Below are 27,260 nucleotides of genomic sequence, written 5' to 3'. Positions count from 1 at the left end.
GTGTTGCAGGATTTATCTGCCTCTAGTGCCCGTGGCTCTTGGTCACGTACTTCAAAGAATGAAGAGGTAGATTCCAGATGAGGAGTGGTGGGCAGCAAGGCAAACTTTACTGAGCGGTTGGATAAAGCTCCCGGAGAGGGAGGGGCCTGAGAAGGCCGCCCCCAGAGTTTCTAAGATTAGAACTGTCTTAAGCAACCAGGCTGTGCTGAGTGGTGCCAATCAGGGCTTTGGTATCTGTCTGCCTATTCGGTTAATGTCTACACACCGATGGTCCTTTTTTGCTAACATCTGGGGGCCTATGTCTTAACTGCCCCTTGCCCATGATGGTGACAAATGCGTTGCAGTTAATTGTTTTATTCTAGGATTTTTGCAGAAGTCACTTCTGCAAAGGCTGCAAAGCAGAATGTCAGTGCATGTCCCCTCTAAGCTGCAGAACAGGATGTCAGTGCTGTTTGATCTTGGCTGTCCTGACTCCATCTTTTCTTGCTTGGGACCCTGGCTCTGACTACCTCACTGTTCAGCTGCCTCCTAACAATTGGGACTGCACCGCTCCAGTCCTGTGCTCCTCACGGAACCAGCAGACTTCACTTTACAGGTAGAATTCAGAGGTCTTCCCGCCAGCGTGGGATCCCTGACTCCAAAGTCCGCTTTCTGCACTGCAGTACACTCTTGGCCTGGGGCTTTAGCAGAATGAATCTGGAGCCCAGGGTGGGACATTAGGAAGAGGGAGGGGGCAGGGCCAGGCAGTGTTCCATGAGTGTCCTCCCCATGGGGGCTGTGCAGACCTCCCCTGTTGGCTCTCCTCTCCCTCCACCGCAAGGAGCAGACATGGAACGCTTTCTTATTCAGTTGTTCACACCTTACCAGGCTTGGTGATCATCCAGAGGGAGCCTTGATGACAGAAGGAAGCCGGGTGTACCCGGAGCACCGAGAGCCCCCGCCCCCGAGATGAGGTGTCTCCATCCTCCAGCAGCACCTCGCTGGGCTCCACTAGCAACTGTGCCGGTGGCGTTCCCGGGGCCACGCTGAGGTCCCCTCTCCTCCGGCAGCTGCGGGCTTACTGCCTTCGGCTGCTTGGTGTGCGGGCAGAGACACCCAGCATCGCTCGAGGAACAGTGCCTATGCGGGCTCTTCACTTAATTGAGCTGCCCTTCCCCTCAATTAGTTCAAGTTCTGACCTTTCTGTAAATGTAGTGTTGTCTAGGCTTTAATCACCACCCCAGGCTGGGCCTGCTGGGCTGGTACTGAACACAGGAGCAACATCTCCACCTTGATGTCTGAGCTGGCGGGCGGCTCCCAACGCCGGCTCCCTGGGAGCTTGGTGCCCCCTCTCTGCTCTCTTCCTCTGCCGCCCCTCCTCTGAAGTGATGGCCCCTTCATTCTGCCTTGGGTCTCTGAGAAGCTGGCACCAGCCTGTACCCGCCGCTCACCCCAGCTCCTGTGCCGCCTCCATTATCTCACTTAAGACCCAGAACAACTCCGGGAAGGCATCACCTCCCCATGTGAGGGAGCTGGGGCCAGAGAGGAGATGACTCACTCAAGGCCCATTCAACCAGTAAAACTGTCTGCGTCCAGAGAGTGTGTTCTCTTGCCAACACCAGTCAGGACTCGAAGTGTGACCCATCACCGCCTGTCTTCAGATCACCTGCGGGGAAGGGTGTTGCTAAAATGCATTATTGAAGGGCCTGCTGGATCAGAATTTTTGCAGATGAGACCCTTGAATCTGCATGTTGAGCAGGCACACCGCCGTCCCCAACCCACCCCAGATGATCCTTTGTACAGTGAAGTTTGACAACTACTGGCTGTAGACCTTGATCCCTCACTAGGGTGATAAGGGGAGACCCCTGGCTGGCTGACCCAGCACTACCCCCCACAGGAAAGGGAAGGACTCCTGTCTGGTCCCAGACAAATGGACTGCCCTGGGCTGCCAGATAGATAGATGGCCACCTGCAGCCACCCTACCTCGAGGAAACTTAGGGCTTCCGGTGTGGGGTGCTAGTCCCATTCACCCATTAAGGGGTTACCTTAATGACCCCCTATAACCATACAGCTTTTTCATGGGATTTCATGAGCATGACCTCATCTGAACCTCCCAGCAGTCCTGGGAGGTGAAAGTCAGGCCCCAGGCTTGTATACATAATCAGCGGGAAGCAGGAACTGGTGGGCTTTCCTTGGGCCATACCTTGGTGGGCTTTCTTCCCTTCCTTTCTAGAAAGAGGGGACTGTCAGCAAGCATCCATGCAACAGACAGGCTTGGCCTGTGGCCTCTTGCTTTTCCCCACCACAGAGCCGAGCGAGAAAGGCACAAATCTCTGCCACACGCGCCCAGTGCAGCAGCGGGGAGCTGGGGACAACAGTGAAGGAGAACGTGGCATTGTCCTGCTCCACTGAAGCAGCCTGGTTTTGAGTGACCAGAGGTGGACTGGGGGCCTTGCCAGAGTAGACCTGTGCCCAGAGCTGCACTATCCCCATCACCCCAGGGAGGGGGTGACAGGTTGGTGTCCTAGGGAAGCTCAGGACTATGGTGAGAAGCCCAGGCTTTCGTCCCACCTCTACCCAACAGAGTCAGTTAACCTTGGAGGTGGGCTCCAGCTTCAAGTTTCCTCCTACTTCTGAGATTCTGTGCGTCTGGCACGTCCTCCAGGGCAGGGCCTAAGTGCCAGGGGCAGCCTGTGTCCTGCAGGCAGGCACAGCTGAGAGCGCATGCTCCACTCACTGCCTCGCATCCCATGGCAGGGACGACAGGCTCCCTTTTGTCATTTTCACAAAGGTGCTTGCTGTTACCTGCTGCTGGCAGCCCCACCTCCTGGCCAGATGGACATTGGCTAAGTACTGTCTTCACAGATGGGCTGGCTGCTTCTTTAAGATCTTGGGTGCATAGAATAGAGGCAGAGAGACCAGACCTTTAAGCTATTGCTCAGGTGGCAGTCCCAAAGGGCACCAACTTCTTTTCTCTTCTGTGCACCCTTGAGGAAGAGCTTTAACTCTTGCCTTCCAGCAAGATGATTGAACCAGGAAGCTTGCCTAGTATTATTTTTCTTCCCCACCCCAGTGCCTTGTCATTAATGAAATGAAAGAACTACAAAGCTCCAACCGCACCCACAAATACCAAATACCGTATGCAGGCATTCATGCGCAAACGCAGAGAGCTGATTTTGTGCAGAGAGGTCCCCCGAGGGTGGAGACTCTGAGGCAAATCACATGGTCCCTGCCATCCAGGAGCCCACAGCCCAGGGAGGGACAGAGCTGTTGAGCCGATGTTACTTACAATACAGTGTTAAGGACCTCGCACTTGCCTGGACTATGACCAGGGCAGGAAGCAGGGAGTGGCGAGCACTGCTGGGTAGGGGTGGGGGGGACGTTTAGGAAGCTCTTGGCTGAGCTTGAAAGCTTCAGAGGAGTTTTCACCGGTTTATGGAAGGAGTAGGACCAAAAGGACTGAAAACTGCCAGAAGTGTGTAGCGGTTCTCAGAAGGAAGTGGGGGGTGGTACAGTTTTGCCCCCAGGAGAGATTTATCTGTCACGTCTATAGATTTTGATATAGATTTTGGTTGTTACCATGCGGAATGAGGCTACTGCCATGCAGCTATACAGCGTGCACAGGACAGCCCCCCGCAGCAAAGAAGCACTGACCCCAAGATGTCGGTAGAGCCACAGTCGAGAAACCCCTTGTTTGGGCCACGGCAGGACATTCTGCACTGCAAAGGGACAGAGGTGATGTGGCCCAAGCTGAAGCTGGAGGGGCAGAAAGGGGCCAATCATAAGGCCCTCCAAATGCCAAGCTAAGGAGTTTGGACCTCTCTTGAGGCCCCTGAGACCCCTGCCCCCATTTTATGAGGCTGTGGTCTTGGGGGTTGTTGCTGGGGAGAATGATTAGTAGGAGAGACTAGTCAGGAAGCTATTCCAGGAGCTCAGTAAGAAAAGGAAGGCCTGAGAGCAGCAGTATGGTGGGAATAGGAAGGAAGTGACCCAGAGAAGGTGCACGGAGCAGGTCGGACCTGCTGGGCTCAGCAACCAATTAGATGTATTCAGTGGGGCAGGAGGAGGAGACCAGTAGACTCAGGCTTCTGGCCAGGGTGACCAAGAGGATGTTGGTTTTGGAAGTGCCTGTGAGGCAGGCTGGTGAGATCCGCACCACACATCTAGTCCGGGTCACCCAAACACACCAGGGGTGCTGGTCCTGGGCAGTCTTGAGCAGAGCTGCCTTGGAGCATGTAGGGAAGGTGGGAGTCTTTCGGTTGTTTTGCTTTCTAATGGCAATTAAGGAATCCAGACAGAGAATCTGAAAAGCTGGCAGTGTAATTAAAGGTAAATGACAGAGGGGTGTTCTGAGGCTCCCTAACCCTCCCCTGCCCCGCTGTCCTCCGCGCCCCCACCCCCACCCCTATGCCGCTGAGGCAGGATATCAGAGGAGGAGATGTTAAGCTAACTAAACACCTGATGAGAAGTGTTGCAGCATGACGCCTGCCGCAGCTTCTAAAAACTCCTGCCGCCTCAGATTAACCTCTCCCCCTGGGCACCGCACATCAGTGGGTCACCAGCTAAAGGACACTGGAAGCCTGCTGCTGGCGGGGAGGGGGGTGACTTTTCTCTGCTGACAGAATCGGTCTCCCTGGGTTCTGAGCCTGTGACGTCCTTCCTTTCATACCCCATTTTCCACTGGCTCCGGGAGTCTGGAAGTTGGGTTTGGGGTAGAGGATCACGAGGCATTGAACACCACGGCGGGGAGGGCGGTGGTGGGGAGGCTGGTTTTCCTGGGGCTGGAGCTGCGGAGCTGAATGTCAAGCAGTGCCCTCCAGAGACCAAAGCGGAGGGTAATTATCACTTCTCCTCCACAACGAGATTGCAGGAGTCAGAGAGCAATTGATTTCTCTTCCGACTACAGATATTTCACTGTTTAATTGGTAGTGACACAGATGGCTGGCTCTCGCCAGGGTGCTGCAGACCAAGCCTCCTGAAAGCGGGGGGGGGGGGGGGGGCCCTCGGGACTCATCTTTCCCTCCGGCTGGCGATCCGTTTCCACATCACATCCTCCGCCAGGTGGGGTAGGGGTGAGGGCGGCCAGCTCCCTGCTTGCTTTTGCAATTGTGAAAGGAAAGCAGGAGAGTGGATCCAGAAGTGACTTGAGAGCCAGACAGGCACTCCCCAGCAATACGTGGAGAGTTGACTCTGACCTGGACACTGCAGGGAGTTTGGAAATGAGTAAACAATGGCCTCTGGCCTCAGATAGCACTTAGGAGGGAAGGTATCAGAAGCCCTGCCACACTGGGGCGGGGGGGAGGGGAGATGTTCGATGCAGTGAAGCCCAAAACGTCCAGTTAAAGCCGTCCATGACCCAGCCCAACCCCACTATACTTACTCACTACCCTGAACTGCTCTGGGTCGCCCGCTTTGGGTTTGTCTGTCCATCTTGGACCTCAAGTGCAGAGCTGATTGAGACCCTCGGGTCATGGGCCACTGCCATCATGCTACCACAGAAGACCCCTTTCTCCCTCCACAGGCAGACACCCTAACGTGTTCAGTATATGTCCATGCACATGTCTGTGCCCTTGGAAAACATATGCAGTGTTATTTTATGTCATGTGTTTTTATTTACATGAATGGTATTAGGCTAGAGATGTCATTCCCTGACATTTTATATCAAACTCTCCGTCTTCAAAAGAACTATTCTGCCCTGGAACTAGTACATTGCTTCTGCCGGCTACTAAGCCCTCTGCAATGCACATTCCTCACATTTTCCTTACACATTCTTTTTTATTTTATTTATTTATTTTTTTTATTCATTTGACAGACAGAGACTGCAAGTAGGCAGAGAGGCAGGCAGAGTCGGGGGTGGTGGGAAGCAGGCTCCCAGCTGAGCAGAGAGCCAGATGCAGGGCTTGATCCCAGGACCCTGAGATTGTGACCTAAGCCAAAGGCAGAGGCTGAACCCACTGAGCCACCCAGGTGCCCCTACACATTCTTCTTGAGATGGACATTTAATTGTTGCCAACTCCTTGCTATGCCAAAGAAAGCTGCAGCAAATGTCTCCATTCCTGTCCCCTTACAGACTATTGCAAAGATCTGGAAGGTTCCCTGGGTGCACGGCCAAGAGCGGCATTGCTGAGTTGAGTTATGCACATTTTTAAATCCACCACTCTCTGCCCACTGCTGAAGGGAATAGCGGCACCTGTGTTCTCTCCACCAGCCGCCCACGCGGGTTCCCCTGCCCTCACATTCCGGTTCTTGGGATTAGCCAGCTTTCCCATTTTTAGTGAATATTACAGTTGTAAGGTGGTATCTCTCTCTCTCTTATCACTTTGCTTTAATTTGAATTTTTCTGATTACTAATGAGGTCTGCTTCTCTTTTTATACTTATTAGCCATTCAGGTATCTCCTCTTGGAGTCGCTTATTCATATTCTTTGCCCATTTTTCTAATTAGTTCCCTGTCTTTTTCTTGCTGGTTTGCAGGGATCCCTTGTATATTATTAATTCCTTTTGGTTGTAGACATTACAAATATCTTTTCCCTGTCGTCAATCAGTTGCCTTTATCTACAGCATCCTTCTTTGAACAAAAAATCCCTAATTTGTCAAATGCATTGTATTTTTTTTTAAAGATTTTATGAGCGAGAGAGAGGAGAGCGAGCATGAGTGGGGGAGGGGCAGAGGGAGAAGCAGACTCCCTGCTGAGCAGGGAGCCTGACATGGGGCTCAACCCCGGGACTCCAGGATCATGATCTGAGCCGAAAGCAGACGCTTAACCAACTGAGCCACCCAGGTGCCCCAAATGCATTATTTTTTAAATTTCATTTGCCTTACAACTTGTGCTCTTAGACTTTTAAGAAATCCTATCTTATCAATTCCTTTATTAGTTTTATCATTCACATTTAGGTATTTAACCCACCTGAAATTCACCTTTATATACGGTGTAAGGCAGGGATACCCTCTCTCTCTCCAGTAACCCAGTATCCCAGTAACATCTGCTAAGCAGCATCCTTTGTCCACTGAGTTGTAATTCTGCCTCTGTCAGACTTTAAGTTCTAGATGTTTATGGTCTGTTTCTGGTCTTCGTTCTGTTCACTGATTTGTTTTTCATTTCCTTCCTGCCTCAGTACCACAATCTTATGACTATGGCTCAGCAGCATGTCTTACTATTGGTAGGAAAAGTGTCACCTCTCAGCTTTTCTTTTGCTTTTTTTTTTTTTTTAAAGATTATTTATTCATTTGAGAGAGAGAACGGGCACAAGCCGTGGGAAGAGGCAGAGGGAGAAGAAGAATTTCTGCTGAGCAGGGAGCCCAATGCGGGGTTCAATCCTAGAACTGGGAAATCGTGACCTGAGCCAAAGGCAGGCACTTAACTGTCTGAGTCACCCAGGTGCCTCTCAGTTTTTCTTTTTCAAAATTGACTTAGCTATTGTAGATCTGTATCCTTCCTTACATCCTAGAATTATTTGGGTTCCTCAGAAATACTGACTGGACTTTCATTGGAATTGCATTGAATTTTATTAATATGGTGAGAATTTGATTTTTCACATATTGAATCGTGTTATCCATGAACACAATTTATCTGTTCATTTATTCACATATTTTTAAGTATCCTTGAATAGAGGTTTCTAAATTTCTCAATAAAGGTATTAATTCTTAAATCCTATGTGTTTAAAATTGCAATGTCAGGGTGCCTGGGTGGCTCAGTGGGTTAAAGCCTCTGCGTTCAGCTCAGGTCATGATCCCAGGGTCCTGGGATCGAGCCCTGCACTGGGCTGTCTGTTCCGCAGGGATCCTGCTCCCCTTCCTCTCTCTCTGCCTGCCTCTCTGCCTACTTGTGACCTTGTCACAATAAATAAATAAAATCTTTAAAAAAATAAAAATAAAAATAAAATTGCAACGTTGATCTTATTTTTTTCTCCCCACCCCTCTCTTTTAGTTGATCACTACTGTAGTATAAAAGTGCTGTTGCCCTTTGTTAGTTTTTCTTGTATCTGGCAATCTTGCTAAATTCCCCTGTTAATTCTAGTAATGTTCATCTACATTTTACTGGGTTTTCTCTAAAAATAACATCTCTAAGGATGGCTCAGTTGTTAAGCATCTGACTCTTGATCTCAGCTCGGGTCTTGATCTCAGGGTAATGAGTTCAAGCCCCACGTTGGGCTCCACACTGGGCATGGAGCCTACTTAAAAAAATTAAAAATCATCTCCAAATACTGATAGTTTTGTTTCTTCTTATTGGTCTCTCTCTGTCTGTCATAATGCATTGGTCAGCACCTCCAGTACTTTTTCCACCATAGCAATGGTGAAAGTATTATTGATATTCTTGGAACTTAAAGGGAATGCATCTAACATTTCTCTGTTCAGTATGTTTCATGTGGGTTTTGTTTTGTTTTGTTTTTTAAGATTTTACTTATTTAGGGTGCCTGGGTGGCTCAGTGGATTAAAGCCTCTGCCTTCAGCTTGGGTCATGATCCCAGGGTCCTGGGATTGAGCCCCATGTCAGGCTCTCTGCTCAGCGGGGAGCCTGGTTCCTCCTTTCTCTGCCTGCCTCTCTGCCTTCTTGTGATCTCTGTCTGTCAAATAAATAAAATCTTAAAAAAAAAATTCTACTTATTTATTTGACAGAGATCACAAGTAGACAGAGAGGCAGGCAGAGAGAGAGAGGAGGAAGAAGTCTCCCCACTGAGTAGAGAGGCCGATGCAGGGCTCGATCCCAGGACCCTGGGATCATGACCTGAGCTGAAGGCAGAGGCTTAACCCACTGAGCCACCCAGGTGCCCCTCATGTGGGTTTTTTGTAGATAGCTGTTATCAAGTTAAGGAATAGAAGGTCCCTTCTATTGCTATTTTTTTGAGAACTTTAATCATAAATAGGGATCTCATGTATCAAATACTTTTTTAAACATGATATTATTTATTTATTTGAGAGAGAGAGAGAGAGAATATGAGTGGGGAGAGGGGCAGAGGGAAAAACAGACTCCCCACTGAGCAGGGAGCCCAACACAGGGCTCTATCTTGGGACTCTAGGATCATGACCTGAGCCGAAGGCAGATGCTTAACCCACTGGGCCACCCAGGTGCCCCATGTTATCAAATACTTCTAAAAAACCTATTAAAATAATATATGATTTTCCCACCTTGACCCCATAAATGTTATAAATTAAAAGAACAGATTAATCATCCTTGTATTTCCAGGATAAACCTTACTGGATTATGCTGAATTATGTTTAATTTGCTTTTAATGACTGAACTACGTCATTCTCACATTCAAATTCATCAGTATGTAAATAGTCCTAATATTCTTTTTGTCATTTTTACTATTTCTTAAATAATATGATTTCTTAAAAAGTAAATATGTGTGTGGTTATTTCTGTTTTTACTCAGCACTTTATCTGCATTCCCTGTTTTTGTCAGCCTTGTCAAAAGTCTATCTATCTTTTTTGGTCTTTTTTTTTTTTTTTAAAGATTTTATTTATTTATTTGACAGATAGAGATCACAAGTAGGCAGAGAAGCGGGCAGAGAGAGAGGAGGAAGCAGAGAGCTAAGCAGAGAGCCCAATGCAGGGCTCGATCCCAGAACCCTGGGATCATGACGTGAACCGAAGGCAGAGGCTTTAACCCACTGAGCCACCCAGGCGCCCCTTTTTTGGTCTTTTTAAAGAACCAGCTTTTGATATGATGTTTCTAAAATACCTTACAGAGTTGGAGAGACTTGAGTTCAAATCCCTGCTCTGCTACATGTTAACCATAAGACCTTGGGCACATCATTAAGCCCCTTTGCATTTACGTCCTCATCTATAAAATGAGAACAGTCCTCCTTATTTGGAGGATCAGATTAGAAAATTCAGCGTGGGGCACGTGGAAAGCGTGTGGTGCCTGTTAGTCCTTGTCTTCAGTGCCTTTGTTTACGATGTGTTCTTTGCCAGAAACACGTGCCTCATAAGCTTCTGCTAGCCCCTGTGGATGTGGTCAGATTAGAAAAAGCTATCCCTTCCTCAGGCAGGCATATTTACCACTCACCCCCTCAGCCCAGAGCCCATGTGCAGTGCACAACCCGCACACCCACGCGCGGCACCCCCTCCCACTTGCCAGCTCTGTTTTCCTCCCTGTTCATTTCTCCCGGTCCCGGAGGCTGCCCATTCTTCAGGTGTTAGCTTCCCTGATGAAGCCTTTCTTAAGAATTTCTTCCCTGGCCAGAAGCAATCATTCAGTCTCCCTCCCTCCTGCTGCCCCTCCTCCCACACCCCCTTCTGACTTTGAACTCACCTCACAGATCACTTGTACTTCTCTTAAAGCATTTATCTCATTTTGCCTCACGTCTTACTTAGTGCAAACGGTTTATCGTTCCAGTGGGATTAACCCCTTGAAGTCAGGGATTAAAGTTTATCTGTAGATCCCCCCTCTGCTTCTGGGACCCAGTAAATTTTAACTTGTATGAATGATTGAGTATGAAATGTGGGAGCCAAGAACAGTGGTAAATAATATTGCGTGAATGGAGGGGGGGTTCTTTAGAGGCAGGGGGAGGGTAGAGCACATGTGTGAGGGTAGTGGAGATGGAGGATACCACTGTGCTCAGTGCTCTCGCGGTTTGTCTCCCCAGTCCCTCACAACAGCCCTTTGAGATCGTTCCGGTTACTAGCTGGTGTACTGGTGTACGTGGTGGAGCTGGTCTACCAGGCCTGGTCTGTCTGACTTCAGAGTTCAGGCTTCCAGTGGCAACAGCTAACAGAAGCCCTCAACCGTACAGTGACTACCATTTATTTATGACTTCCTGCGTGCCAGACATTGTATTTGATGCTTTACAGATGTTATCTAATCTCAATGGCAAAATGAAAGTACAGGGTAAAGGGTATGCCCACTTTGCAGATGAGGAAGCAGAGGCTCACCAAGGTTAAGTGACTTGCCTGAGGTCACATACATAGGAAGTCGATATAACCAGATCCGTTGACCCCAAAGCATGCCCTTTGCTCTGCATCACACCCACAATGCTTGGGGCCCACAAGAAAACCCTGCCACTGGAGCAGATGAAGTTTTGCCTAGGAAAATGAAGAAACTAAGGTCAGAAAGGCAGATCTACCTCAAGCTGAAAACCTCACCTTCCACGACAGATCTTCAGGACAGGCTTTTAGAAACCAAGGGTCCTAGGCAGTGACCTTGACTTGAGGGTGGTGTGAGATAACCCGGCCACCTGGAGGCCAGGAGAGTTGAGCTCCTGGAGTTCTACCTGAATCCGCACCAACGGGAGGACGGGACCGTGCACAACTCTAGGGAGATCAAAGCACTCAGGCCGGCAGAGAAGGGGGTTTGAGCAGATTTGCAGGTGGTGAGAATGAGTCCATCCCACGCTTCTCAGTGACTTCTTCTTGAGCCTACTTGTTTCCCTGGGCCACTAGGACCAACTTTCCTCAACCTCCTAGATCTCCCTGGCGCGGCTTCTGAAGAGCTGTTGGAGAACGGGCAGGGTCGGGTAGTGGGGATAGAGCACAGCCTGCCTGGACCCCCAGACAGTTCTCAGGGCAGAGAGCCCAGGAGTGTTGCAGATGGGCTGTTTGGCTCTTGGCCTTGGGTTACATAGGCCCAGCTAGACCTCTCTGGGCCACAGTGTACCGCTATAGAGACGGAGTCACCCCATGTCTCACTAGTCGCCCTTCCCCATCCAGGTCATTGCGGTGGTCATGGACTTCTTCACTGACAGCGATATCTTCCAAGACATTGTGGATGCTGCCTTTAAGCGCCGGGTCCCGGTGTATATCATCCTGGATGAGGCAGGCGTGAAGTTTTTCTTGGAAATGTGTCAGGGCCTAGAGCTCACCGACTTCCGCGTTCGGGTGAGTTGTACCACTGGGGTAGGGATAGAGCGTGAAGGGAAGAGGTGCAAGAGATGAGATGGAGGCTGCCTCTGCCCCCAGCCTCTGCCCAGTTCGGGCAAGAGTTCAACACCTTTCTTTCTGTCTAGAACCTTGCCTTGTGAATTGATAACCCTAACTTTTACATGCCCAGCTTAAATTTTATCTCAAGACTATTGAGGTTAAGGAGGCAGCTCTGGCCCAGTCCTGGGGTACTCACCCTGCAGAGTCACGGTCAGGATCAAAGCTAGGGCTTTGGTTCTCTTCTAGGGAGCTTTGGGAGCAGGCAGGAACCACCTTGGGCTCATCTATGCTCAAAGCAAGATGTGCTAACTTCCTCTTGCTCTCCAGATGGGGTTGTACCTCTACACCTGTGGGAAGTAGAGTCTAGCATAGACGGGAACCAACAGGCAGGGCTCCACAGACAAGAGGGTTCCTTCTCTGCCACACAAAACTTGGCTCCAAGTCTCATGAGTGACAGTGCTTTTCCACTCTTCTCAACAGAACATCCGTGTCCGCTCTGTAACAGGTGTTGGCTTCTACATGCCCATGGGGAAGATCAAGGGGACCCTGTCATCAACATTCCTAATGGTAGATGGTGAGAAAGTGGCCACAGGATCTTACAGGTGAGTTGGGCCAGGTCAGAGAAGAACCCTGAGGCTTTTACTTGGGGTAACAAATTACATGGTCAGGAAGACTCTGGACTGGAGCCCCCATGGTCGTGGGTCTAAGATGGGTTCTTGGATCTAATGGCAGGGAAGAGCCTCCTGGCCAGTACCTGCCCTCCAAATTTCTGGCTACTGTATTACTCCAGAGGCGGGGGTCAACTCTTCCCGGGCATTAAGCACAGCTTGACCTTCATGGTCCACAGCAGCTCTTGCATTGTGAGGCTAGTCGTTGCGGGGACAGTCAGGAAGCAGAATGGACCAGATCTGGGAAAGAAATGGGAGGGTGTGGTCACTTTCACTCAGGCCTGTGGTGCCAGCAGGATGGGCAATGGTCCTAGTTTTCATACTGCCAGGAAGCTCCATGGCCTGCGAGATCAGAAGTGGCACAATAAATGGCACAAGAAGGTCCCTTTGGGCACAGCCCTGGGGGCCAACACATTTGGAGGCGCTTCCCGTGCAAAGGGGATTGTGCTGGGAAAAGCAGGGTTTGAAGCCCAGCAGCCACATTCTGCCATCAGGAAACATGTCAGGATCCAGCTGATCAAGAACGGCAAAAAAGTCGCAGACTTTGTACCCAAGTATGGTGGTTTGAATTTTACCGAGGGGAATGATGAGGTTCTGGTTGATGGATTTGGCCACAAAGGTCACGCTGCCGGTGACGTTCCTGGCGTTCGGTTTAAGGCTGTCAAAGTAGCCGATGTCTCTCTTTTGCCTAATACAAAAGCAAGAAGGAAAGACAAGATCCTAAGTTTTGATGGTGAAAACATGACAGAAATAAATTTTCATATGCCAAAAAAAAAAAAAAAAAAAAAAGGAATGTAAGGATGTGGTGTGAAAGCAATGTGTCCCAATTCCAGTTCAGAAGTCTGTTACCAGGAACATGAGAAAGTCCATCTCAGAGATGGACTCTGCCCTCCGAGAAAACCGAAATCCCGGTGAGGCGAGAGACCGGGCCGGGAAATGATCAGTAAGTGGCCACGGTCCTCGGACATGGCTGAAGTGCAGGATTTGCAGACACTGAGCGCTTGGAAGACTCTGAGAAGAGCCGTATTAGCAGTAGCAGCGGGGGCGCCCGGTGGCTCAGTGGGTTAAGCATCTGCCTTTGGCTCTGGTCATGATCCCCCGGTCCTGGCATCCGGGTCCCTACTCAGCGGGGAGCCTGCTTCTGCCCTTCTGCCCCTCCCCCAAGCTTGTGTGCACTTTTTCTCTCAACTAAATAAGTAAAATCTTAAAAAAAAAAACAAAAAAAAACAGTAATAGCAGCCCCATCCCCGCTTACTCGGGGTGTGTGTGTGCCACGTACAGAGCTAAATGTTTTATACGTGGTGTCACACGTGAGCCTCACCACACTTGTGTGGCTGTGTGCTCCTTGAGCCCCACTTTTCAAGGCCTCCAAGGGTAGAAACCAGGTGGGAACCCAGGCCCGCCTTCTCATGCCCTCGCCTGCTTCCTGCATTTGAGGCCAAGACCTGAGAAACAGGGAGGACGTGGGACCAGGAGGCCCTTCCACCAGGCAGCAAGGCCTCGGCCTCCATAGGAGATGGGGTTGGGGTGGGGGCAGCGGGCTGTGGAGCTGGGATGGCCAGGGGCTGCCGCAGGCTGGGCCTACGTGTCGTGCTTCTCTGTCCCCACGTTCCCAGGTTCACCTGGAGCTCCTCCTACGTGGACAGGAACCTTCTCCTCCTCCTCACAGGGCAGAACGTGGAGCCCTTCGACCTGTTGTTCCGGGAGCTGTATGCCATCTCTGAGGAGGTGAACTTGTACCAGCAGCTGAACCTGGGGAGTGGAGCCGGGAGGCTGAGCCCCAACCACTCCTCCACGGTGGCTCGCAGACTCATCAACCCCAAGTACGCCCTGGTGTCAGGCAGCCGCCAGCCCCCCGGGGAGATGATGCGCTGGGCCGTCCGGCAGCAGCGGGAGGCCGGCGGCGACCCCAAGGAGCAGCAGGAGGGGGGCAGCGGCGGGGAGGCGGCCCGGCGCCTGGAGAGCTTCCTGAACGACCTGGTCACGCTGGAGCAGGTGCTGCCCCCCATGGAGCCCGTGCCCTCGGGACAGCTGGCTCGGAAGGGCGGCCGGGTGGTCTCTCACCTGCACGTGGACCTGAAGCCCAGACCCCCGGAGGCGCTGGTCCGGAACGGCAAGGGAGAGGCTGCCAACGGGGAAGCCGCCACTGCCAAGGACAGCAGGCGCTTCAGCAGGAGGCTCTTCAGCCGGCGGTCCAAGACTCCCGCGGCGCCCAACGGCGGGAGCAGCTCCCTCTCCACCGAGACCTTCGCAGAGGTGCAGTTTGTGACGGGGAAGAGGCCCAAAGAGGGCTCCAGTGCTGACATCTCAGGTGAGCCCTCCCTCCACCCACGGCCCCACGCCCCCAGGCCGGCTGCCCTCATCCCGGAGCGCTGCCTCCTGTCTGCAGAAAGGCTGCCTGCTGGCGTGCAGACAGCCAGAGCCCTGAGGTCCCGCAGGCCCTCGGTTCCCATCCTGCTCCGGCAGGTCCAAGTTCACTTCCTCTTCTCTAAGAGGAAAGAAGGACGGGGCACCTGGGTGGCTCCGTTGGCTGAAGTGTCTGACTCTTCGATTTGAGCTCAGATCAGATCATGATCTCAGGGTCTCGAGAGCGAGCTCCCGAGTGGGGCTCTGCTGGGCGTAGAACCTGATTAAGATTCTCTCTCTTCCTCTCCCCCTCTCCTGCTCTCTCTCTCATTCTCTCTCTCCAACAAATAAATCTTAAAAATAAAGAGGAGAAGGGTACCAATAAATAAATCTTAAAAATAAAGAGGAGAAGCTCAGCTGTTCTGAGGCTGTAAGGTGCTTGGAACAGTGCTGGACATGGAGTCATCTGAGAGCTCTAGTTCCTGCCACCAGAAGCCTGGAAACTTTCTCCTTTGTCAGTGAAGAAACAGACACAGAGCAGCTGAGTGGTCTAACCCAAGCTTGACCTCTGCCTCTGAGTCGAGGGCTCGTTCTAGAAAACCTGTTCCTTGCCACCTCACCTGTCATCACAATCCACCTGGCTCAAACACACCCCACCCTCGCCTGAACCCCACCCACGCCCTGACCCACTTTCCTCATTTCTGTTGTAAATAGCATGACTTGCTTCTTCCCTGTGCTTGTTTGATAAGTGGTGTTTGCCCTGCTGCTTACTTTCGGGAGAGCGTGTTCCTGGTGGTGGTGTCTTTCTGGCTGTCTCTCTGGGACTCCCTAGAGGTCTGGGCCTCCATCTCTTTCTCCGGAGCAGGCCTTTCTGAAGAGGTGGGTGGTGACAACCAGGGCTGCTGCCGGGGCCTTTCCTCACGGTAGGACCTCCGAGAAGAAGGGGTCTCCGTGCAGGGATTTCGCTCGTGGCTGTGAGGCTCGGCCCCAGGGCAACCGGCCTCCCCCAGCAAGGCAGGTGCTGCTGGGGTATCTGAGTGCTTCCAGATCTCCATTGACCCCCACAGCCCTAGCTTTGACCTGATAATGGCTCGATAGCAAGGGTCACAACCACCTTCCCCTGCGCTGACTGCCCAGCCGGCCCCGGAACCTGGCGCGCTCTGCCTGTGCTTGTCCAGGTTAGGACAGGCCTGGGAGTCTCTGAATCTGGGACACAGGGGTGCCAGGGCCGTACCTCCATTGGGCCGGGAAGCGTCTCTTGGGCACCTCCATGTACCAGGCCCTTCATAAGATGCTTTCTCTCTCACTTTTTCCTCACGATCACCACAGAGGTGGCTGGTAGGAGCTCAGAGAGGTGCACTCGGTGGTCTCAGGACACAGGAAGTGGTGGTGGGGTCGGGACTCAAACCCAGGCCTGAGCCCATGACCTCTCAGGGAGGGGTGGTGGCCCCCAGTCGCGTTCCCACAGGGATCCCTGGCTCCCCGCCCCCACACCTGGCGCTCTGCCACCTTACCCCTCTTGCTGGGAGGAAGGGTTGCCATGGTGAACACCTGGCAGGGCAGGGTGAGGGAGGAGTGGGCACAAAAAGGGCCATTTCCCAAGTCCTGACTGTGGAGGAAGTGAGAGCTCTCACTCCCTTCAGCCCCTCACCCTGAAGTGTTTCCATAGAAACAAAAGGCCCATTATCTTGTCCCTTCCTGCCACCTTTCTGAAGTCTCTCAGCAGCCAGTTCACCGCCCCTGCCTCCGCCCTCTGCATGTCTTTGGAGCCAGCCAAGCACATGGGGCTGCGCCCCAGGGACGCTCCTTTCCCGAGTGCCCGATGCCTTAGCACGTAAAGTCAGGAAGGCCCCGGGAGACCCAGCAGGATCACCCTATTCCTTCCCCATCCTTTAGAAGAAACACAAAGTGGCCTTAGGGCTGGGCCTCCCGTTCCCCAGGGCCTCATAGTCAGGCTGTTAATGAGCCCTTTCCTCTCCCTGCCGCTTGCTTCCCTCCAAGGGAAGGGACAAGAAGCAGGACCCTTCGCCCCACAAGCCCTTCTCTCGGCCTCCAGCTTCCCAAATGTATGACAGCAGCTGGGCTGTCCTGGTGTCTCATCTCAGGCAGAAGCTAAGTCACCACGACTCTGTGTGACAGACAGAGGGTCACATTCCTGACTTCATAGGGCCCCCAAGGTTGGAACTAGCAGTTCTAGTACTCTTGGAACTGTCATCTGGGAGGAAATCACTTTAACTACTAGCTTAGGGCCCTCATCTAGGGAAAGGATCCTTTTCCTACAGTGAACATTCAGAACATCATCAGAACAGACATCATGTGGGACCTCGCCCCCCAGCACTTTGCTCCCCATACCCTGGACCCATCCTTCCTGCTCCCCAAGGCTGTTTCCTGTTCGAGAAGAGGAGGAGCTGAGCTAGGGAGGGTTTCTGAGGTCCCTTTGAGCTCCTGATTCTGACTCTGTCCTCTCTCTCCCTGCCTCCCTCTTGTCAAGGGAGAGCCTGGGCTGATGGATAGGGTGGGTGGAAGAGAAAAATAGAAAAGCTAAGTGCTGGCAGCCTGTGAAATTGCTCGATAAGAAGTATATAGTTGTCAAGCAGCATGCAAATGTTTGCAGGTCCAAGTGTGGCCCTTGGGAGGACCTTCGGAAATCCCTTCCTTTAGGTCTGGGGATGGGGGGGTGGGTGTCTTGTCACGGCTGGTGGGGAGGTGGGGATGGACCCTGGTGGTTTGAAGGCTCACTGCACCCTCTACTGGTGGAAGCTGAGCTCCTTTCCCTTCTGGTTTTTCTCTCAACTGGGACCTTGTATCTGCGGTGGGTGCACTTACAGACTTCCCAAGCCTGACACCTGTGTCCATCCAGGAGTTAAGACGGTCCTCTGGGACAGAAATCCCAATCTCAGGGAGCGGCCTTCACTGGAATTTAAGCCTTGTTAAAACTCAGTGAGGAGTCTGTACCGTTGGGCTGGGCTCAGGAATCTGCCTTTTAAACAAGTGTGCCGAGTGTTTCCCATGTACGGGGTCCCAGAGCTGTGGATTATGATGACTCTCGCATAAGGGCCTGCCCTCATGGGGCTGCCAGGCTGAGGAAAGGAAGTTCCAGATGATGTCCCGGAGCCCCTCCCCGTCCCCCCAAGAAGATCACTCTTGACTATGGTCAAGGGAAGGAAGAAAGGCGCAGACATTCCCTGACCAGGTGCCATGTGGACCCACGCTAGTTGCTGTCACACAGAACTCACAACCACCCTGCTGGATGACATCGTTCACAGATAGGTGCAGAGAAACAAGATTCTGTGTCCAGGGAAATAGGGCAGCATGGTCTCTTGCCTCCCAGGGCCCCGCACAAAGCACTGTGGTTATCTCTAGAACTTAGGGTTAGTGCTACTTTCCTACATCTTTGAAGACTGTTTGGAAGGTCTAGAGGCTTCTTACCAATGGACTCTCCCCCTGATATCCCATTAGTGGAGAGGAAGAAGAACGTGGCCATTAACACTCCAGAGTACCTCTGGGTCATGACCTACCAAGGTCCTCTGGGCCCATACTTTTCTTCCCAGAGTTCTCGGAGGTGACTACAGTGACATTTCCATTTCCTGGGTTCCCTGATTCATGCATGGGGGAGCCATCTTAACTGACAATGTGGTCTGGCTCTTAGTGCTGTGGCCACTAGGCTCCTGGTTTGGGACTTCAGGCTCACCTGTGTCATCCCTGGGGGCTGGATTTCTCAAATCTCTCTTGGAAATCTGGGCCCCTGTCTGGGACAGAAGGTTGGGGAAGTACTCCTGGGGTTCAGAGCCCCCTAGGGGACCTGTGGGCCACCAGTTCCAGGATAAGTCTACTCAAGAGCTGTCTTGTCAAGACAGAGTTTCGGACTTCAGTGTCGCTCCTGCGGGTCACGGGTTGTGCCCCAGCTGGTGTTTGGAGTCTGACTTAGTAAAGCCAAGTACTATTACCTGTCAGGGTCCCGACCGCACGGCAAGGTGAGGGGAGTCGTGTGAGCATCCTTCGAGGGGACTGATCCCACCCAGTTCTAGAAAAGAGGATAGCGTCCTTATTCTCACCGGCATACGTCGTGATCCCTCTGTCCTTCCCGTTTCCCTTGGGCCTCGCCCGGGCTTTCCTCACCATCCAGGTGAGTGAGGGCGTGTACGTCGCCCAGTTGAGACCTATGGCTGCTGCTGCTGTTGTGAGGATTGGTACGAACCTGTGAGTGGCTTACCGCTGCCTGGGCACCCATTTCACTCAAGAAATATCTGTGCACTGTTTGCCCGGCACTGTTCTAAGTTCCTGGTACTACAGCACACAAAACAAGCAAAGCCCCTGCTCTTACAGAGTGAATACCAGGCTGGAAACAGAAGGGCAGGGCGGGCAATGGCCCTTTGATAAAGGGTGATCAGGAAGGCCTGTCTGATGAAGGGACAAAGGGCCATTTGAACAGCAACTTGAGTGAAGGGAGCGAGAACATTGTGTAGACATCCAGAGGAAGAATCTTCCAGAAAAGGGTAATATGAAGTCCTGAAACCCCTGGGGCTGTAGAGCCCATGGTCCGAGTCTGGCATCCCGGTCAGTGTCCTTGCCCTGACGCCCCGGGCACCTCCACCGGCGACCTCCCCCACGACGCGGGGTCTCACTTCAGCGTTAGCTCCCTTTGACGTTTGGCCTTTCCTCAGATCTTCCCTGCGCTGCCCATACTTTGTTAAAAAAAAAAAAGAAGAAGAAGAAGAAGAAGAAGAAGAGAGAAAAGAAAAGAAAAGAAAAGCCATTTTTATGTATTCTTCCCTGTTAACCTGAGCAGGTCTGATTCTCCTCAGTCCTGCCAAACACCTACACACGCTAGACTCGCAGTCAGCGCGCACGGAGGGAACGATGGCGCACGAAGACTTTGTCCTCAAACCATCTCTCCGTCGGAGGCACGGAGAGGAATCCTGAGTCCAGTCTCTGCAGGCTTTCCTGGCCGGATGGAACGAGTGGGAGGCGCAACCTGGCAAACCTGTGGGCTCTCACCCCTGCCTCCCCCAGCTTCCCCCGGCAGGGGGACAGAGCCGGGGCGCAGTGCAGGCCCAGGATGCAGGCCCAGGATGCAGGCCCGCTCTTCCCACCCTGGAGCCACACTCCTTCCCCTGCCTCGGGTTACAGAAATTGATCTGCTTCCCTGCCTCCAGAATGCTGCCGCCTCCAGGGAGGAACGCCACATCTGCTCAGGAGGCCAAGCAAATAAAAGAAGCCACTAAGGAGAGACATTGGGGGTGGCTGTGTCTGTGGTAGTTGTGAGGGGACTGTGGGACAGCACAACTGCATCAGAGGCAGCCCGCTCCCCACCCCCGCCCTCCCCCCAAGTCAACCCAGGTTCCTTGACCCTTGGAGCTGGGGGGGTGGGGCACAGTCATCCACCTCCCTCCTACTTTCTCTAAGCCTCACAAGCATCAAACTTGGCTTCCAGGGAGGCCTAGCTGGCCTCGTAGTCCGAGCGAGTTCAGTCTCCCCAGACAGGGTGGTGGCGAGCAGAGCTTGAGGGGGGTGGGGAGGCCTCCACTGGAGCCTCTTCAGTGTCTCCCTTAATTAAACTCGCAGCTGGAGTGATGTGGGAAAGGGTGTGGGCGCCAGGGAGGTGACCCTCGAGAGGGGCTGGCACCAAGGAGCTCAGCGGCTGGCACCTGGGAGAAGGGCAGCCTGTGCCCAGGAGGACGGAGGCCCAGCAGCCTGACACCTGGCGGGCCGAAATGTCAGTGTCTGCCTCTCGGCTCCCCCCGCCCCCTTCCCTCTGGAGCTCCCGGCGCAGAAATCCAGCCGCAGAAGCCACCGGCCTCCACTTGGGGCTGAAAGGATGGAAGTGGAGGGAAGGGGCCTGGGGAGGCGGGAGGCGGGAAGCCGGAAGCGGGAAGCGGGAAGCGGGCTCCTCTGGCCTGGAGAGCAGCTTTCTCTCCCCCACCTTTCCCCTCCGTGAAGCGTGCTCCCTCCCTCCTCTGTCTTACAACCACCCCCCTAAGCATGCAGTCTGGGCCACACTGCCTGGCTCGCCATCAGCCTCCTGACCCAGGTGATCCCTTCGGGGAAGGAGCCGAGGCTGGTGCTGGTGTTGACAGGATTGGGGAGCCGGTGGGTCCGCTGCCCTCAGCTGTGCGGCAGGGCTGGTGACACCGTCTCACGGTGTGTCCACTGCCCTGGGGATTAGCTGAGAGAAGGTCTGTTGTGCTTGGTAAGCGGTGAGGGCAGCTGCACAGAGTCTGGGCTACTGGGAAGCCACCTCTTGGAAAGACTTTTTCAGTCATTGATCATAGTTGCAGATTGGGGTTCTGGATCCTTCCCTGCTGATGCTGCTGAGGTCAGGAGGCAGCAGATCCCTTGGTACCCCAAACAGTGACTGTCTTGCAGAGAGAACGAGACAGGGAGAACGTTTCCTCTTGCTTTCCTGGGAGCCCTACTGACCCCAGATCAGCAGCTTGCGGGGGAGACCGTGAGCCCAGCCCCTAAATCTGAGGTGTGGGCAGAACACGGGAGAGGAGGGGGAGGCGAGTCCGCCGAGCACTTCGCTTACGTCTTCCTTGCCTGTGTCAGTTGTCTCTGCAGGTAAAACAAGTGCCAGTCCCGCCAAGGCCAGAAATTGCGTGATTTCCTGAGCTGTGGGCCAGCGGTGGGGAGGACTTATGGGTGTCCCCGGCCCTGCCCTATGGAGAATTCAGGTCAAGCCCTGCACCAGTTTGCACTCTGGACCCTCACTTGCTTCCTGCCCAGCAGCCTCAATCCTGGCCTCAGGGACCCTTGATTCCAGACGTGAGAGTCTGCAGCATCTCAAGACGACCGCACACCCCTGCAAGACTGTCGCTGGCCAGGCAGGGGACACTCCTTGTTTACATGAAGTGGAAGCTTGACTCGTGTCTGCTCTCCTTTATGCCAGACCCCCTTCCTCCACTGGGCCAGCCTTGCCCTGCAGGTGCCCAGATGGGGTGAGCCCGTGTCTTCATGCCTAATGTGATGGGGTCTCCAGGGCAGCCCCAGCTCCCTGACTTCTCCTTCCCTGGGCTTCCTGGTGCTCCTGATCCCCCAAGAGGTTTGGTGGGATATAAAGGAAGAGAACGGATGGGACTCTGGGCCGGGGAGCCAGTCTCGACCTAGGCTCGGCACTCAAGGTAGAAGGTGCAGCGAGCACAGCTTAGGGCACCAGCTGCTCTGGCCTTCCTGGCCTGGTTTCTGCAGGCTCCTGTACCAGACCTGGAGTGAAATGAGGGCCAAGCCTCCCCTCAGCCAGGGGCAGAATCTGACCCTGCCGTGCTGAGAGCCCTCACACTGAGGTCTGCTTCCCCTCCCTGCCACCATCTCAGCACTCTCCACGCCAGCGGTGCAGACCTCCTTGGCTGTCACCAGTGCAAACACATATGGGGCTGCTTCTTGTGCTTTTGCCTGAGGCTACTCCCTCCCTTTAATAAAGTGCCTTGGTTGGCAGCCCAGGCGGGGGGGGGGGGGGAGTGCTATGGGAGGTTAGCCCTGCAGACAAGGGCCTCTGTCCTTCCCACCTCCCTCCCCGCTTCCTCCCAAGATGGCCATCAGGCCCCTTCACCGGCCGGGACTTTTGTGCCTTCTCTAGTTACATTTCAGCCGAAAACCAGCCTTTGCCTCCTGACAAAAGTCAGGCTGTATCTAGGAGCTTTTGCCTCCCCAAAGAGGCCTGGCCTAATGGCCACAACGCCAGCCCAGGGAGAGCAGCCTAAAGACACCCCCTACCCCTCCCTACTTGTGTGACCAGAGGGGTCAAAGGAGAGATTTCTTTCCTTTTTTTTTTTTTAATTTTTTATTAACATATAATGTATTATTTGTTTCAGGGGTACAGGTCTGTTATCCATCAGCCCTACACAATTCACAGCACTCGCCATAAAACATACCCTCCCCAGTGTCCATCCCCCAGCCGCCCCATCCTTTCCTGAGTTTGTCTCCTGAGATTAAGAGTTGAGGAGAAATTTCTCGAGTGGACAACAGAAATTGCCAGACTGCAGGTTCTGCGAGGCTACAGCTGTGGGATCACAGCCACCAGGGAGCCGAGGGGCCACATGGCCCAGTGGAAGCAACACCAGGCGGCCTCTTCCAGCCTCTTCTGAACCCAACTTGTCTTTGTGTCTTTCTTTCTGCAAAACCCTGGGGCACCCGCAGCACCTGGAGGAGGGACCTATGTGTGGGGTTGGGGGAGGTCACTGGGGCCACAGAAGTGAACCAGGAGGTGGGATGGTGTGGTGGGGTTGTGGGGGAAGAACCTGGCCTCTGGCAGTGGGGGAGGAAAGGAAGGGTGAGCCCACTTCCCAGGGGCTCCTCTCTCCATCCTGAGGCTAGCTTCAAGGGTGGGGGGTGGAGAGGGCAGGGGGCCCTGACCTACCTCCTTGAGCTTTTCTGAGGATTAAATATTTCCTGGGAGGTGCTGGCATTGTGGCACGTGCTTGTCCTGGAGGGCAAGGAAAGGAAAACCAGGGATAGGAATCCCCAGGGTGGAGGGTGTCCCCTCTGCTCAGGGCCGTCACCTTGACAGTATGAGACACAAGTGGGCAAATGGCAGTCAGGGAAAAAGATCACCCTTGATGGGGAGAGTGGACCCCTCTGGGGACAGGGGAGGAGGCCTTAGAGAAGGGACCAGCTCCTAAGAGTTCTCCCCAAAGGCTTCTTCTGCTCTCCCTCCCAGAGAAGCTGGCCTGCTGTATCCCCTTCCCCTCTTCTGACCCAGAGCAGGGCCAGTTCCTCCCCAGCCCTAACATGTGGGAGAGTCCAGATTAGAAGCACCAAGTCACTGAAGCCTGGCACCAGGCCTGCCTTTCTGCCTGTTTCCCCAGGTGCCAAGACGGGGTGTTCCCACTTTGTTCGTAGAAACAAGGGGGCAGGAGACCACGAGGAAGCAAGGCTGTGTAGTGGGAGGACCTCTGGCTGCCGAGGGAGGGCACCTCCCCTCTGGCCTGTCTCCCCATGCCCTTTCGAGGTTTGGATGAGATGGCGCCTGACCCCTCCAGCCCTGAGAGGCCAGGGACAGGACAGTAGTGCAAAGATTGCTAAGGATCTTGAAGCACTAAGCTTCAAGCCTCTGCCCAAGCTCCAGACCACTCTGCTCTGCCTCTGGGTTTTGCAGTCTTTACTACATCTGTCCTCTGTTCCAGCATTTGCACACACACTGTGAAGCATTCTCTCTCTCATCAGATCTCAAGGGTACATCTGGCATCCTCAGATGGATGGCAAGTGCAAGGGTGTATCGTGCCTTTGGTCCCCACACGGCAGCTTCCACAGGGCTGGTAACGTCAGAGGGGCTCCCGGAGGAGCACGGAGGAAACGGCCCTCTCGACACCACCAGCAGCACCATCAAGTAGCCCACTCTGGGTCCAGCTTCTGTAGGCTGAGTGCCAACAACCTGCACAGCTCCTTGGGTGGGCTGACCTCCGGTGAGCAGAGGAAGCTGAGGGCTGAGACCATGGGGCAGCTGCCACCCGGACCTTGCCCCACTCAAGCGGAAAGTACAGGACTCCTGCATGGGACTGGGGCCTTCCCTTGATTTGGCAAAACTTCCCAGTCTCTTGCGTCTTCCATTGTCAGGGTATATGGTGATTCCTATCCCTGATCATTCAAGGATGCTTTCCATGCGGCCTCTGCTAACACCACTACCCTCTACTGTCAGAGAATTTAATAGAATGGATAGGCAAAAAGAAAAAGAAAAAAAAGATGGCCCTTGAGATAGGGAGGACACAGGACAGAGAGGTGAAATGGGCCTTTTCTGTTTTTACTGTGATGATTTTCTCTAATTTATTGAGCACCTACTATATGCCAGTGACCGTGCCAGATGCTTTAGTCACCTGCAGTTTTCAAACTAAGAAAAGCTCAGGAAAGAGCCCTTTGCAGTGTTAAAAAAGCTTTCCTGGACCACTGGGGATTGAGTCTCATGAAGCTGTGTGACGAGCAGCTCAGGTCTTACTGTGCCCATTTCTCAGATGAGGAGGCACGTGGCTCTCCCAAGGTCCCACACTGCGTAAAATGCAGGTCTGAGCCCTGCTCCTCTGGCACAGGGCTTCTCGCCTTCCATGCGGGTGGTGAGACGTGGGAGCCACAGACTGTTGGAGGAGATGCCGTCCCACACATTGCAGGATGTTTAGCAGTGCCCCGGCTTCTACCCACTCGATGCCAGCAACACCTCTCCCAACGAGACAACCAAAAATACCTCCAGATGTTGTCAAGTGTCCCCAGGGGATGAAGTCCCCACAGCCCAGCCGCTAGCTGCAGCCTCAAAGCCCCAGGCTGCTTCTCTAAGGCGCGCTCATGTGCACGCCCCTGGGAAACCTTTCTCTCCAACAGAACGCTTTGGCCCAGAGAGGTGGCTGATTTGCCAACGATTTTGCTTTCTGTGACTGACATAATAGCATCTTCTGTCTTGTTCTAGTTACCTTGCTCAGCTCTTCACCGCCTTGTGCTCCCCGGAACAGGTGTGTTTATGTGCACACATCTGCCTTACTCCACAGAGAACCCTGTTACGTTTCCTCCCAATCTGTTCGGCTCCCTTTAGTTCGAGTCGAGCCCTACATGGAAAGCGCCCTTGGGCAGACCTGTGTGTGCCCAACACCGTCCTCACTCCCAAAAGGCAGATGAGGCTGAGAGCAGAGAAGCTTCCACGGTCCTCACATCAGGCCCGGTGGAAATCGCTGGCTGGGGCATCACGAGTCACATCGGCAAAGCCCCCCAGCAGCAGGTGAGCCCCGCCGGGCACCCTGGCTACAGTTCATCATCTGGCTGCACGCCACAGTCACTCCCCACCCACCCTGGAGGACCCGGCGGCTGTCACTCTAATCATAGGCCCTGTCACTCCTGTGGCTGAAGGTCTGTCTGGTGCAGAACAGGCACCCTGGGCTTAGCAGGATGAGCCAGACCAAGGTTGAGAGGCTGGGTGCCTTCGAGAAGGCTGGGAGGCAGCAGGTGCACACGGGAGTGAAGGCTGAGAGGTACGCATTCTATCCCTGAGGTTCCCATCCAGAGGGTGGTAAGTACCCATTCTGCCCATCATCTCTATGGGTCACTGGGTATCCACAGTATCTACTTAGCGCCTGTTTGTTGAGTGATTGAAAACTCGACAGACTCCTGATACAGAGAGCAAGCCAGGCTGGTCAATGTGGGTGGTGTCAGAGGCTCCAGAATTGATCGTGACCCTTTCAATCTTGTTCCCGACTTCTGAGACCGTACTTAGAGGCCAAACAGGACTCTGCTCTTTGCTACTTAATTTCCTAAGAACTGAGTTATCCCAAGTCCTTCCTGACCAAATCCTTTCCTCGGGGAGGTCTTCTCTTTTCAGCCTGTGTCCCTAGGGGCCAGTCTCCTCTCCCAGTGGCTCCAGACTGGGTGGGCCCAGGCCTCCAAGCCTCTCTGGCTGCTCCGGGATGACTTTGCCTGCTTCCTTTCAAACTGCTAACACAAGAATGGGGTGAGGAGGTGAGGGCCTTGATGTGAGAAAATAGTCTGTGTCCCACCCCCCGACAAGTCACAGGAAGGTCTAGAATGTGGTTATCTGGGCCCATCTGGAGTGGTGCCCATGGCCTCTCGGAGTGACAGCCAGCTGGAGACCCGTTTTCATCCAGTCAAGTGGCTAGAAGTTAGGCATTGTCTGCAGCCACAACATAGCAAGCCCGGAAACAGGAGTCCACGTCATAGGAGACCGGCTAGGACCTGCCGCAGCGAGAGCATAAGCAGTTTGGAGGAGAGCAGGAGGGGAAAACATGAGCAGGCCATCTGCCCACGATGGCCATGACCTTCTGGGCACCAGCAAGGGAGAAGCACACACCGTCCTCTGCTAAGATCCCAAAACCATGTCTGGAGATTCTTCTTTCCTAAGCGTAGCTTGGACTCTACGACTCATCTCTTTCCAGAAGGTCTTGGAAGTTGGCTGATTGGACCAGGAAAGGCACTTCACTGCAGGATTTGGAAGGCTTTATTCATTTGTTCCTTCCACGCATATTTGCTGTGAGCTCGGCCTGAGGCTGAATGGTGAGCAAGGAAGGCCCGGGGTGGGGCTCATGTCTTTAGGGTGGTCTGGGGCAGGCCTTTTGCTTTGACCTTAGCTGAGGCACATGGGGACCAGAGGATAGTCGTCAGGATGGGCAGTGTGGGACTGGAGTCCCCACTTGGCCACATACCAGCTAAATGACCCAGCAAGTAGCCTCCCACCTAGAACTTGGGTTTCCTCGTGTGTAAAATGGGGATAATTTGGTGCCACTTTCCAGAGGCTGTGAGGAGTCAAGCGCTCAGCAGAGTGGCTAACGCCTGGGGTAGCTTAGTCACCCGCCCATGCTTCCATTGGTGTGTTAGAGCGAGGGCTTCATCACTTCTCTCTTGGGGCGTTTTCTCCTGGACTCTCCCTGCTCCCTCCCTGTATACACACTTGCCACTTTCAGTGAGGAGTGGGCATGTGCAGG

The 27,260-nt window shown here is 53.4% G+C and overlaps 1 protein-coding gene across 1 annotated transcript in view; it reads left to right on the top strand.

Moving 5' to 3' along the window:
* The window catches only part of FAM83F (family with sequence similarity 83 member F), a 33,498-nt gene extending 10,558 nt beyond the window's left edge, over nt 1–22,940 (top strand). The window contains exons 2-5 of the mRNA XM_045083827.1: nt 11,627–11,794; nt 12,317–12,438; nt 14,121–14,815; nt 21,400–22,940. Of these exons, the coding sequence (XP_044939762.1) occupies nt 11,627–11,794; nt 12,317–12,438; nt 14,121–14,815; nt 21,400–21,461 (1,047 nt within the window). The 3' untranslated portion in view covers nt 21,462–22,940. The remainder of the gene's footprint in view (nt 1–11,626; nt 11,795–12,316; nt 12,439–14,120; nt 14,816–21,399) is intronic.
* Nucleotides 22,941–27,260: the final 4,320 nt, after the last annotated feature.

This window comes from Mustela putorius, unplaced genomic scaffold, assembly GCF_011764305.1.
Source record: "Mustela putorius furo isolate JIRA1106 unplaced genomic scaffold, ASM1176430v1.1 tig00000738_pilon_pilon_pilon, whole genome shotgun sequence".
Taxonomy (NCBI): Eukaryota; Metazoa; Chordata; class Mammalia; order Carnivora; family Mustelidae; genus Mustela; species Mustela putorius.
The sequence above is the reverse complement of the archived record's forward strand: the minus strand, read 5'-3'. Positions and strand labels throughout refer to the sequence as shown.